General features: G+C 42.6%; 1 protein-coding gene across 1 annotated transcript; it reads left to right on the top strand.

Annotated features, from left to right (window-relative positions):
• Positions 1–394: 394 nt before the first annotated feature.
• On the top strand, positions 395–1,593 carry LOC123094509 (dof zinc finger protein DOF3.1). The gene has a single exon (XM_044516495.1). It carries the CDS (start codon positions 500–502, stop codon positions 1,295–1,297), a length of 798 nt encoding a protein of 265 aa, XP_044372430.1. The 5' UTR covers positions 395–499; the 3' UTR covers positions 1,298–1,593.
• The last annotated feature ends 12,254 nt before the right edge of the window (positions 1,594–13,847 follow it).

The raw sequence follows: 13,847 nt of genomic DNA, 5'->3' as shown, positions 1-13,847 counted from the left end.
CAGTAGCATGTTGCTGTAGTACTAGCTTGGCAGAGCTCCTACGTAGCAGTGGTAAGCTAGCCGTGGGAAATGCATCACGAATAATACTTATGCAAGCAAAACACTGTATAGAATGGGGGAAAAGCCATTTACTTTTACTGTTGGGTTTCAAAACTGTCTGGTGCGGGGAGCATACACGTCAGCATTCAGGTAGGCTCACAGGATTCCTTGTCCTGCAAAGATCGAAAGCAACTCTACATGGTCAGTCCCTGCACCCTGCGTACTCATCCCCTCAGCCTTCTGTCACCCACCGTACCATCACCCACAACGCCTATCCAGCGCCCACACTGTCCACACACCTTCTCTCGCTCACTCACTCTGGTTCACGCCGTGTATATATACGCCCTCGCACTTCAATCCCAAAACTCACTGGTATCTAGCCAAGTTAGCTCGAGTTCCATTGCCATAATACGAGCATCTACGCACCCACATTGGACCTGCAGGGCCAACCTCGAACGCCATGGAAGCTCCTCTGCACCAGCTGGCCCCCATGCAGCAAGCACTGCTCGCCCATCCCCAGAACTGCAAGCACGACGCCGCGGCGACGATGGCCGCGACGGACATGGCCTGCGTCCAGCAGCAGCAGCAGCTGTTGCAGCTGCAGCCGGCGGCGGCGAACCCGAACACGCCCTCGGCCGCGGCGCGGGAGCAGTGCCCGCGGTGCGCGTCGCACGACACCAAGTTCTGCTACTACAACAACTACAACACGTCGCAGCCGCGCCACTTCTGCCGTGCCTGCCGCCGCTACTGGACGCTCGGGGGCTCCCTCCGCAACGTCCCCATCGGGGGCTCCACCCGCAAGCGCCTGCGCCCGGCGCCGCAGCAGGCGATGCGCCGCCCGCCCGTCCACTTCGGCGCGCCTCCGCCACCGATGCCGGCGCAGTCGCACTCCCAGCAGGCTCCGCAAGGCGGACTTCTCAGCTCGCTGTTCGCGCTAGGCGGGGCGCCGCTGTTCGAGGGCCGCGTCGGGTTCGACCTCGGCCTCGGCCTGCCCGGGCTGAGCCAGGTGGGGCTCGGCGGCAGCGCCGGGGAGTTCGGCCTGCACTCCCTCGGGCTCCGGGGCGGCCATGCAGGGACGTCGGCGCCGATGCTCTGGCCAACTGCGTTCTTGGACAACGGCAATGTGGACACGTGGAAGGTGTCCGGCGGCGGGGCGGCTGCCATGTGGGCGCCGGAGTTCTCTTCTGCGCCGACGGTAGCACAGGTCGGCGGCAATGGCATGTTTCATGGCGGGGCCCAGATAATGGGACAACTGTGAGAGTGGTCAGTAGTTTGTGCGCGTACGTGATGGCTCATGCATGTGTCTGCTGGATTGTTTGTGTAGGTGTTAATTTGTTGTGCAAGTGCATGGCTCGTGTCGTGTCTTGTTCACGTAGTACGTAGTGGTACAAGGAGAGGCCTGTCTAGTTTACAGTTTTGGTTCCACAGGGGTAGAATGGTCTCTCATGTGTCTTATAGCGTGCGTTTTTCTACAGGTCTGATGATGTTATTTGTTGGGTACTTGTTTACATGCATGTTGATGTTATGATTATATAATTTACATTATTATCTATAGATTGAGTTTGCTCTCCTTTTCTTTTCTGAGAGAGAGTCTCAAAGTTTGGTGCATGAACGATCTTCAAAGAATTGTTCAGACCCAACTGAAAAAAGAAATGTCCAAACGATCGTAATTGAATCTAAAAGTTTCATAACTTCGAATACATCTCACTTTTTCATGAGCGGAAAGTCTGTAATAGTATTGCATTACTTCGTGCAGATGATGCTTCATAGAAAACATACCCCCTCTGTAAAACGTCTTACATTTATGTACAAAGGAAGTATTACTTGATGCAGATGATGGAGGATCAACAAAATTCCTTTTTGTTCTCAAAAATCATTTTCTTATGAAGATATCATTTTCTTGCTCGGTTATTCAACTATTTTCAAAAAGGGACCTCCTATTCATCGGCCGGTGTGATGGAAAAGAGCTAAACATGCACCGCCCACACGCCCTTTCGAGCAACCCATTTGCGAGGCATCTCTTTCAAAAAATATATTTTCTGTTTCTTTTTTCATTTTCTGCTTCCTTAGATCTAGTTCGGGATGTCAAAAAAGGCTCATAAAATTTTAAAAATCGCAATTTTTTAAATGTTCATGAATATTAAATCACAACTTTTAAAAAATGTCCCACATTCTAAAACATATTTACTGATTTGGTAAAAAAAATTGGATTTAAAATTAGTTAATCAAATTTACAAAAATGTTCATTAATTCAAAATATGTTTCCTAATCAACAAAAAAACATTTATTAAAAAATATATGCAAAATTTTTGAATTTCAAAAATCAAACATGAACAAGAAACGAAAATGACAGAACAATAAAAAACAAAACCCCCCAAAAAATAATACATAAACCGGTCTGGCAAGGTTCTAGAACCGGATGGGGAGCCTACGCAAGTTGGGCCGTCCCAAATTCACCTAGCAACCACCAGGGGAGGAAGGGTCACGTTTGATTGATAAACGTCAACCTACATGATAAATTTTCCTAAAAAAGACCTACATGATAAATAGGGGATCACCTTCGTAAAGAGGCAAATGATAGTGCAGGCAGTGAGGGCGAGCTGGGGCCATGGCCTGGGCCAACATAGATAAAATTACATTGTTAGAGCTACTAATATGACATTTTGGGAACAAATAATTGTATTTTAGTGGTTCTGGCCCTCCCCAACCGTGAAGCAGCAGCAAAAGACCCCTCTCATACAATTTTCCTGGCTCCGTCCCTGATTGCAAGCAGGAACTCCTATACCGCGCGGGGAGGGCCCCCATCACGGCAGCGTGTACGCTCGCGCCAACATGAGCGCCCTATTGGCCCGGCCCATGTGCGGGGAGGGGCGCCCCCTTTTTCCTTTTCATTTTTTACTTTTCATTTTTGGTTTTTATTTTATTATATATTAAAATAATACGGGATTAGTTCTAAAAATTTAAAAAAATTTGAATTGTGAATTTTCAAAAAATTTCTTGAATAAAAAATGTTTTGATTCAAAAAAGGAACATTTTTGGAATTTTAATGAACAATTTTTGATAATGATGAACATTTTTTTTATATTTCATGAACAAGCATTGAATTCAATGAACATTTTTTGAAATTTATGAACAAAATTTGTTTCAAAATATTTTATTGAAAAAAATAGATGAAGAAATTTTGATTTCAATGAACAAATTTTGAATTTGATGAACATTTTTGCAATTTGACAAACAAATTTTGACTTTTGATGAACATTTTTTAAATCCGATGAACAAAAATGAATTCGATGAAAAAATTTTGTTGAACATTTTTTCTTAGATTGATGATTTTTTTTTTGAATTCCATGAACAAAACAATGTTCATGAATTTATAAAGAAATTCGCAAAATGGTAAAAGTAAAAAAGTATGTAATTTGAAAGAAAATGTTTAGGTATATGGAAATCTGTTCATGATTTCAAAAAACTGTTCACGATTTCAAAAATTGTTCATGAATTTGAAAAAGATATTTGTAAATTTAAAACAAAAAAGGAAAATAAAATAGAAAAAAAATCACGAATTGAAAAGATTTTTGCGAATTGAAAAAACAAGAATAAAAAATAAAAGGAAAACAAAAAAGGAACCAAAAAAAAGGAAAAATAATAAAAAAGAAAAACCGAAACAATAAAAAGTAGAAAATCGGTTTAAGGAAGGTTCTGGAACCTTCCCAAAACATGTTGGGTGTGAATCCCATTAATGGGTCGGCTTGAGGGGGGTACGCGTTAAGTCGATACCCATCGACCAATCAAAATCACTAATTGAGGAGCGCTCCCCCCAACGATTAGTCGGGAAGCGCTCCCCGCGCACCAAGTGTCACGCGTGGAGCGCTCCTGAGACTTTTCTGATGCGCTCCGCGCGCGACACGTGGCGCGCGCACGACTTCTCCCGTGATTTCCGGTTTTTGGTTTCCCTTTCTGGTTTTCCTTTTTTCACTTTAGTCCTTATACTTTTAATGTTTTGTAATACCTTTTGATCTGTTTTGAGATCTGTTTCTCTCTAGTGTGGGCGAACCCTCATTGCGCACCGTTCTTTCTTTGTCGTCGTCTCTGCCCGTTGCGGCCGCTGCTCTTGTCGCGTGGTTACGGCGATAGCTGTTCTGGCCGCCGCGCTTGTTGCCTGCTCTTACGGCAGTCCTTCTTTAGCGTCGAGCGCACTTCCCCGTTCGCGATATCGTCGTTCCCTACTGGTTGCCTTCGTGGGTTCCCTGTTTCCCTTTCTCGTTTCTCTTTTTGTTCCCATTATATTTCCGGGATATCGAGATTTATGGGGTAGTTACGGGTGGGGACTACCAATACTATCAGATGCCAAGTTTCAACTGGGTTTTGTGGGGTTAGTTCTTGATAACCATTGTGTTCCTTTGCAGTTATGGCTTTTCCTTTTTGCCGTATGCCTGGTGGCCCGTGTTCTTCTATTGATTCTTTTGTAGATGGGTTCAGTGTGGTCCTGGATCGGCGTTGTTGGAGGCATGTTGTAAGAAAATCATTTTATAATTGTTCAATTTTTGGCATACACGCTTATTTCTTTTGGTGCTGCCCATGCTGTTTAGATTTTGATTATGATCCTTGTTTTGATTTGTTGTGCAGTATGTTCCGTGTAGTGTTAGAGCTCATCTTGCTCGTCACATCGAGGAGTGTAGGGCTTTAGCCGTAAGGAGGGGTGACGAAGATACTGATCTTGCTCTTCAGTGCAATGAGGGTTATTTGTATGGTGTTCTGTTTAGTCATGGTCGGGTGAGGAGCAAATTCCATGGTCCTTCCTGGGAACGATTGGTCAGTGATTATGGCGTTCATCCTCGTGATATAATGACCATTAGGCTTGAACATTATGGAACTTGGATTGGTATTGATTTTTATCGTGTTGGTCGTGGAGATGCGTTGTCTCCTTTACCGTCTGTTGGTAAGGTTTATTTTTATGGAAGTTTTTATCTTGTTTTATTGTACATTTTGATTTTTCTGTTCCTTGAGCCTGTGTAATTATATTTTGTAGCTCTACATGGTTTGAGAGACTCCGAGAAGGAACTTGTTGGGAGTTGTTATTACATTCGTGGTGTTTTTCTTAATTATCAGCAGATGTATTTCATGAGGTGTCAACTATTTGATGATGAGTACATACCCTGTTGTCCTTTTGTTCACAGGATTGATTCCATGAATGTTAATGGTCATCATATGGTCAGATTTTTTTCCATTGTTTTTTCTTTGTTTCTGTTTATTTATTTATTTTTATTACCTCTTCTATTTATAGTTTTGAATTCTTATTCTATTTCTGATAGCTTGATATTTTTTGTCAGGTTATTCCTGGTATTGTTGTGAGGAGTTTGAAGGAGTTTGTGACTTTTCCTAGGACTGGCATTTTAACTCTTGAAGTTACTCTGGAATCTGGTGATGATGATATATATGTGAGCACTCCTTGCTCCTACTTCATTGGTTTGGGTAATAGAATGGTGTTCAAACAGGAAGGTTTCAGTGATTTTCTCCTGGCATGGTCTATTGAAGTAAACAACTTGGTGCTAATAACTTTCAAACAACATGTTGGGGGGCTTGTTGTTATCTTGAAGCTTCTGCCGCAGTGATGTTAGTTATAGCCTTTGAACATAATGGATTTTGTTTAAAAATCTAGGCTGCGGTTTAATGTTATTTAGATATATGAGACGACATGAACCTAACTGTTCATTGCTGTTGTTCGTTTGTAGAAGAGGCATGGCTGTGCATCTCTTTTAAGGATGTTTTTTTGGACGGATGTTATTTAATTGTGTTCATAGTTGTAAATACAGTAGATGCACGTGTGTTGTTTACTCTGAGGCATGGCTGTGCATCTCTTTTATGTGAGAGGCACCTGGATTCAGCAAACAGAGGCACAAAATTGAAGTCAGAACAGGCACGGTTGTGTGGAGGCACGCGTATACTGAGAGGAGTGTGTGTGGAGCACCAAAGTTGGACGGGCGATCATGCGTGCGGAGCACGTAGAGTTACTGTGGGTTTCATGTGAGGCACGTGGATTAAGCAAATAGAGGCATGGAATTGCAGTCAGTACATGCACGGTTGTTTGGAACACGGGTGTGCAGCACCAAAGTTACACGGGCGATGACGCGTGCCGAACACGTAGAGATATTGTGGGTTTCATGCGAGAGGCACGTGTGTGTGTAGCACGTAGAGTTACAGTGGGTTTCATGTGAGGCACGTGGATTGAGAAAATGAAGGCACATAATTAAAGTCAGTACAGGCATGGTTGTGCGGAGGCACGGGTATACTGAGAGGAGCGCGTGTGCAGCACCAAAGTTGCACGGGCGATCACGCGCGTGGAGCACGTAGAGTTACTATGGGTTTCATGTGAGGCACGTTGATCGAGCAAATGGAGGCACCAAAGTGCAGTCAATACAAGCACGGTTGTGTGGATGCACGGTTTTGAACCCTCTTGCTGCTGTCAAGTGTCTAAAGGCACGGATGTATGGCAGCAGAGGCATCGGTCCGAATATTTGGTTAGAGAGGCTCGGTTGTGGATGCACAGGTGTGAAGTCTCTAGGGTCATGGGTGCGTGGCACCAGAGGCATGGGTTGAGTTGACACTTAGAGAGCCACGATTGTACATAGGTCAGTTGGACACAGTAGTGTAGTTTTGTGGCATCGTGGAGAACTGGTGCACGGAGAGGAACCTGTGTGCAATAGCAAGGATGTTGTGAATGGACGGAGCAGTGTTTGATGTGAAATGGTTGTGTTGTGTTTTTTTTTCAATTAGTCAAAGTAACAAAGTTCTTGTCCCTTGCGTCTGTGGACCGAATGTTCTTCTGCAATATTTATGAATTGTTCATGTCAATGTTGAATAAGCATTCTACTGAAAGTTTACAACGATACCATCACATATTCTTGTAAATGTATGATGCATCTTTTAAAGGTTGAGTATGAAAATTATAATTCAATATCGTGCGACATATCTCTCGTTCTATAGTCATGGATACAATATATGCTTACTCAATACTGGGACATAACTTACTAATTACATTTAGACACGCACACCACTGTGTTCAAAGTTCAGACGTAAAATAGTAATACAATACAGACAACATATTTGAGCAACAACAAACATATTTACAACATGGGTTCATTCAACCTAAATTATCATAATAGTTGTGCCACGCACCCGATCCTTCGATCACGGCAGATCAATCAATCACGACACGATCCATTTTCTCGCAATTTACCAACCACTGTTTCCCTTGCGGCGCTTCCAGCCGCTGGAAGATCCCTCGTCTTTGTTCTTACGTGGGCGGAGTCTTTCTTTCACTGGTTGTTGGTGGAGGTGACATAGCCCGTTCTTGATGATTAGGATTCTATGGTACAACTCGTAGCTAACATACCCGTCCTTTGCCGCATACTCAAGGTGTATCGGGGAAAGTGGCTTCCACTCCCAGAACTGGTGCTTCTCCTTTGGGAATGATTTCTTCATGTTCTTGTATGAGGGGTCGATGATGGCTGCTACAAGGTCAGCCATGGAGTCCCTTTCTCCACCACCCTTGATGCAGAATAGCCTCTGGATGTCGACGTGGTGCTCGTCTGGAATTTTGATCCATGCACGGGCAAGCATGGTCTTGTCGTTCCTGGTGTCGACGTTGGTGAAAGTTACCGCTTTTCGTTGCAGGAAGTCAACTAACACATGGGAGCGCTCGTACCTGCAGTAGTGGTATACAAGGACACACTCGCACATGGCAAGTTGGACGACGGCGATCCCTTGTCGTATGTAACTGCTCTTACATGTGTACTCAAGGTTGAGGCCAACGAACTTGTTCTTCTCCTCCTTTAGCCATTCCTCGTACTTTTTGATGATCCGCTCCACGGTCCTTGGGTGGTTGGTGTACACCACCTCCAGCACGGTTGTACCGTGGGTAGTGACGTGCTCGGTGAATGTTGTTAGTTTCCCGTCGTCCATGGCTGGAGGTGTGCGGTGGTGAATTGTGGCGGCGAGAAACTTTCGAGGAAGAGGATGCAAATGGAGTCGGAAAAGTGAAAGGGATCTTTTGTCGTGCAAAAAAGGAAACCGCCAAAGAGCAGTTGCTAGTTACCCGGCGGTTCTAGGCGTAGATTTTCGGAAACAGGCGTTTGTTTTATCTGTTTTTTAAAAGATTTTCACTTACCTTGTTCTTTGAATTTTTTTTATTCATTGCGTGCTACGTGCGTGATCCATATGTGCGTATTCCATCTTTGGCTGTGAAAGTAGTCGTGTGAACGGTAGAACACTCAGCAGATGCATGGTCGTGCCTTTGTTGTGAAAACGTTTTTTTTCAATTAACAATCTTCCTTGGGCAGGGAGGGACTGTTGTTATGTTATTCAGTGCACAACTGTGTGTTCATGAAAAGTTGGTGAAGTAAACATAGTTTGCACTTGAAAATGGAGTCCTGTTTGGTTTTAAATTGAGATATGTTTCAGTAGATCATTTGAATAAGTTTGATAACATGACATTGCTATAGGTTTTGGATCAAAAACTGATTCTTGTTTTGTTTCATTTTTGAAAATGATTCTTTCTGTTTTTTGGTTTTTTTGAATTGTGAACTTTTCAAAGGATTAGAACTACATTTTTTCCAATGAATCATTCTGATAGTTCAAACAACATTTGTTGCAAAGGATCATTCCGATGGTTGAAACAGTGAGTAGAGGGTCCATAAGAGCTACATAAGTTCCAAAAGATCATTCGGATAGTTCAAGAAAGCACATGGTCCATAATAGTTACATTACTCTACCATCCTAACTAGCAAACTTATTTTAACCAGTGTTTTGCTCCTGGGAGGCATCATCTTGAAATGAGCGCTGAACATCCTAGGAGATACACTGTTTGCTTCCATTTTAGGTACTGGTTCCGACAGAATCTACATAATGCGTTGAATGATGATGGACACAAAACGGTCATGGCGCTCTTTGAAAGTGATTAGAACAACGTTCTTTTCAACAAAGGATGTAGCTGATATGAAGTCTTTGAAAGAAGACTTTTCTATTACCATCCTGCCGTCGTTTTTGCAGATGTAGTACGACGAAGGAGTGATGACATGGGTAGGTTCATCAGGAGCTTCAAGGGTCACTGTGCCATTGGTTGGCACGTCCACCCATCTCTTCAGTGTCGAGACAGCGCTCCTCGGATTTTTCTAGAAGAAATCGAAATTAAATAGAAATTAAAACCGTTGAATTGCCACTTGGACAATAAATAAAAGAATGACTGAATACGGTGAGTGCACAAACATTAAGAAATTCCAAATTGAAAGTAATATAATTCCTGGCATGTTCAGGTTTTTGCGTAAACAGATAAAACAACATATTAAGAGAACAACAAAAGTTTTGTTGTTTTAGGTTTGAATAAATAGGTTCTTTATAATTTTACATATAAGCAAGATTTTGTCAATATTGTTTATATTATATATGAGCAAAATACGTTTGGTATTTTAACAAGGGCAGATGTAACCAACCATGATGCAGTCTTTGATGTTAGTGGGAGTCAAGACGTGTACAAATGGACGACAATGGATGGAAGTATCTCCGAAAAGGCGTTGTAGAAAGAATCGTGTCTAGTTGTAGGTAAACTCAATATCCTTAGAGTAGACACAACAGTGAACATGGTCGAAATCGTCAGAAGAAAGGTCGTCGAGAGCTAGAAAAAGAACAAGATTTTAAAGTTAGATAAACTTTTATGTAACACGGGTTAATATTATTCAGTTTGATGCATGCATATCAAAATACAGCGAAAGAAGATAAGTTTGTAATATTAAATACGTACCAACATGGGGTAATGGAAGCAGCCTTTTTTCATTGCGATATGTTTGTATTTCGAGATTGAGACCCTCGTGTGGTAGTTCAAATTCTATGCGGTCTCCAGCACGAAGTTCATAATCATCTGCAAAGGTGTTCCACTCACCACCGCAGAACTTTGTGTAGTTCGCCCTATGCTTAAACAAAGCATTGTAAGACCTTCCTTCATGTGTAAGAAGGGATGGCTCTACCTGCTCTTTACGCAATTTTCTTGCTTCTTCCTTCCTCTCGTCAATGTAGTCAGCGAGAAAAGCTCTGACATTACAAGGTACATACTGGAAAAAATAGTAAAAATAACAACCTATAAGTATAACTTTGAACTCACGTACTATTAATGTTAAAAGTTTTCTTAAATTGGATATGAATTTTTGATAAGAATTACAGATAACAACATAATGGTATTATAAGTAAATGGATACAGATTTTTGGCATATGTTGACTAATTTTAATTAGAACTGAAGATGCACTATAGTAATCAAGACATAGGTAGGCAAAACTAATGGACTATATTAATCAGGGCATAGGCAGGCAAACTAATGGAAAATAAAACACAAGGCAGGTGCGAAGAAGTGACAGCAGGGGAACCTAGTATAGGTGCAAGGGGGTATGAGTAACAGTGACGATTTCTACTGTGTTGTAAGCAACTAATATGTTAGTGATGCTTACTAACCATGCGGCTCCAGCAATTTTCATCAAGAATAACCTCAAACTCCTGGAGAACTTCAGGGTGTGGTTCGCAAGGGACGCCTGGTTGGCGGCAGGTAGGCCAAATCATATCTAAATAATTCAGAACAATTATGTTAAGAAAACAAGAATATCATAACAATTTAAAAACAAGCTTGAACGTTGAAGGTAGACAACGACTAGCTTCAACTAGCCATATTAAAATATCCGTACGAAGGCAGACCACAACTACAAATTTACCAGAAATCTTCTCATCTACTCCTTCCAGAAAAGCAGTATGACAGAGTTTAGAACACTTGTTTAGATTTTCAAATGGTTTTTATATTCCTTTAGAGAATGAAGTCGTTGTACCGGATCTGATGCTTAAATAACTATCAAATGAAAAACCAAAACGTAAAACATAAATATGGATTGGAGCATGCTGCTTACGCATATACTTTTTACGAAGAAGAACAAGGGTTGACAAACGGAGATTGGGGTAGGGGAAGCTTAGGGCAAGCACACACGGCTAGCAAATCTACGAGAGAAGTACGGCTTAGAAGTTAATCGAGAGACCCAATAAAGACTCTACAATAAGTTGTTTGAAATGAGACTATGTGCAGGGAAGAAGCACGAACCCTAGAAGTAGGTGGACGGATAAGGAAGATGTGTTGTGATGGGAAGCTTAGGGCAAGCACCCACGGCCAGCAATGTACGAGAGAAGCATGGCTTGGAAATTAATCGATTGTGTGCTGGGAAGAAGCACGAACCTTAGAAGCAGGCAACAGAGAAGAAGCACGAACCCTAGAAGCAGGCGACTGAGAAGGCAAATGAGTTGTGATGTGGCCGAGAGAGTCAAAGCTTATTGAAAAATAAATGAGACGGGAGAGAGCAAGAGTAGTAATGAGTGCTTCTTGTTTTATCTTTTATTCTGCGAAATGGAATGAATGCTCATTGTAGATGGTGTGCGTGCATTCTGAGGTGTTATGGGGACATGAGATGTTTGACTCGTCCAGTTGCCTCCCATTATAGTTGTCCAGCTGTGCTGCCTCCCAGCGGAGTCTTTTACGTGCCTATCGTGCCTTACATACTTTTTGTGAGGCACAGTTATACATGCTGAAAAGCATACTCGTGCTTGTGTGTTTTAATTTTTTTAATCACATGTTTAATCAGGTATGGTTGGGTGTGTCTTTAGGAGAGGAACGGTGATGATGTTATTAGATGCACGGTTGTTGTAGCAGGAGAGGCATGGTCGATACGTCGGGGGAGGCAAATTGACGGGAGGCATGATGGTTCCTAATGAGAGGCACTTTTGCATCTGGAATGGAGCCATGGTTCGTGACTCTGTTATTGCAAAAAAAATTCAAGTAGTCGTTGACCCAGGGAGCCACTGTTTTTATGTACATTGGGTTCAGGCCGGAATATGTATGATAGCGCACAGTTATCTGTATGTCAGAAGCATGAACGTGCTTTTGTTTTGGCAATGTTTTCGGTGGTATGCAGGCATATAGATGGAGGTCTGTTGATATCACTGAGGTTTGTCTTTAAGCAAAGTGGAGGCACGCGTGTGGCTTTTGTGCTGGCCGAACCGTGCTTCTACTTTGGTTCACTCCCCGTGTAGTATTTGTACGACAGATTCATCTTGTTTGCCTCCTCTCATTGTTCTCTTGGTCAAAAGATGTGCTGGTGACCGATGGGATGGCTATTTATTGTTAGTATTCATTGTGCCAGATACCGTGCTAGAGTTAACCTAGAGGCTCCTCGATTATAGCGTGGCAGCCGTGACTTTTGAAGTGCATGGTTTCATAAGCTGCAGAAGCACAACCGTCCATTCACACCGTTCCCGATGCAATTTAATGGGCGCATGGTAACTGAGTCGTCTCTCCCCAAGGTTAAGTAGTGGTCTATTCCGGGAGGTTATCGCGTCTTATTCTCTCCAGAGAAGTGCATATAGCTCCCATCATCCTCTCCTCATATGAGAAGCACAGTCAGACTCCACTGTCGTGTCACCCTCTTTTCCATGGATGACTTCAGGAACACTACTGAGCATCTCTTTATAGATGCCGATGGTAATACCAAGCTTGAGGTGTTGTACACCAACGAGCCCTACAAGGTGGGGGAGATTCTTTCTCTTTATGAGGAATGGCTGCATGAGGACAGGTACAAGTTTGTTGGTCTTGATGTGGAGTACACATGAGAGGATTATTTCGATCATAGTAGAAAAGTCACCGTCATGCAACTGGCAATGCGCAAGCATATTCTTGTCTATCACTTGTGCAAGGCCAGGATGGAGTGCGCTGCTCTAAAGGATTTCCTTCGGAACAAAGGTGTAATTTTCGCTAGTGTCGACGTCAGGAATGATAGGGATGTTCTCGCAAACAGTTTCCTCAAAATCCCAAGAGAGTGTAACATCGATCTTCAAGAGGAGCTCATGATCAAAGGAGGCAATCTAAGGGATTCCATGGCAGATTTGGCAGGAACCGTCATAAAAAATCTTACTTGAGTATGAAGTCGTCTTTTCCACAAGGTCTGCATGCCTACTGGGAATGGAAGCCGCTTTCCCTTGAACACCTGAAATATGCGGCAATTGTAAGTGAAAACGTCGTTTTTTTATGATTTTCTGTCATTATATTTTTGTTTTACTGCAACAATAGTACCTTTTCCTCTTTACGTATATCTTCATTCTCATCCGCTTTTTGTTTTAGGATGGGCATGTGAGCTACGAGCTCTACCGCCGAGTTCTGTCGATGAAGGACATGATGCATCCTTGTTGTCTTCCCGACCGCAGAGGCCGTTGATGTTTCCGAGCAGAATTCCAACTGAGTAGAATGGTCACGGTGGACGTTTGTGTGGACGTTTCTGAGCAGAATGGACTCCTGGAAGACTTTCATTACTTTTTTTGTATAACTAATGAGTACTTTTAGTTCAATCCTATGGAGTACCGTTTTGTTATTTTGGTTTTTTATTTTCACAGTATCGAGTTTGGCTTGTCTCATGTTATGTGAAAATAATTTTTTTATGTTTTTTCATGTTACAAGTTCATTGTTGATGTTTGCGCGAGTTCATGTACATTTAGGTAACCTGTTGAAGTGGCGCATATGTATTGTTTGGGAGAAGAGTGATTTGTGTTTGGCTATATTCAGTGCCGTTTCTTTGTGTTTGAATTGCTGTCTTTTACACGTTCGCACATGAGAGGCACGTCTACTAACGTACGAGGCAACATTTCAGTACCCTGTCTTTGTGTTCTTCGGAACCGTGCCTTTAGAAGCCCGGCATCCGTGTCTGTGGAGGCTTCACTCCCGTGGCTTCTTTTCCTCTAT

The sequence above is a fragment of the Triticum aestivum genome, chromosome 4B (genome assembly GCF_018294505.1).
Source record: "Triticum aestivum cultivar Chinese Spring chromosome 4B, IWGSC CS RefSeq v2.1, whole genome shotgun sequence".
NCBI classification, from domain to species: Eukaryota; Viridiplantae; Streptophyta; class Magnoliopsida; order Poales; family Poaceae; genus Triticum; species Triticum aestivum.
This window is presented reverse-complemented; position numbering and strand designations above follow the sequence as displayed.

What these genes read in the sequence shown, in the direction of transcription:
- LOC123094509 (XM_044516495.1), top strand. Translation starts at nt 500, where the DNA reads ATGGAAGCTCCTCTGCACCAGCTGGCCCCCATGCAGCAAGCACTGCTC.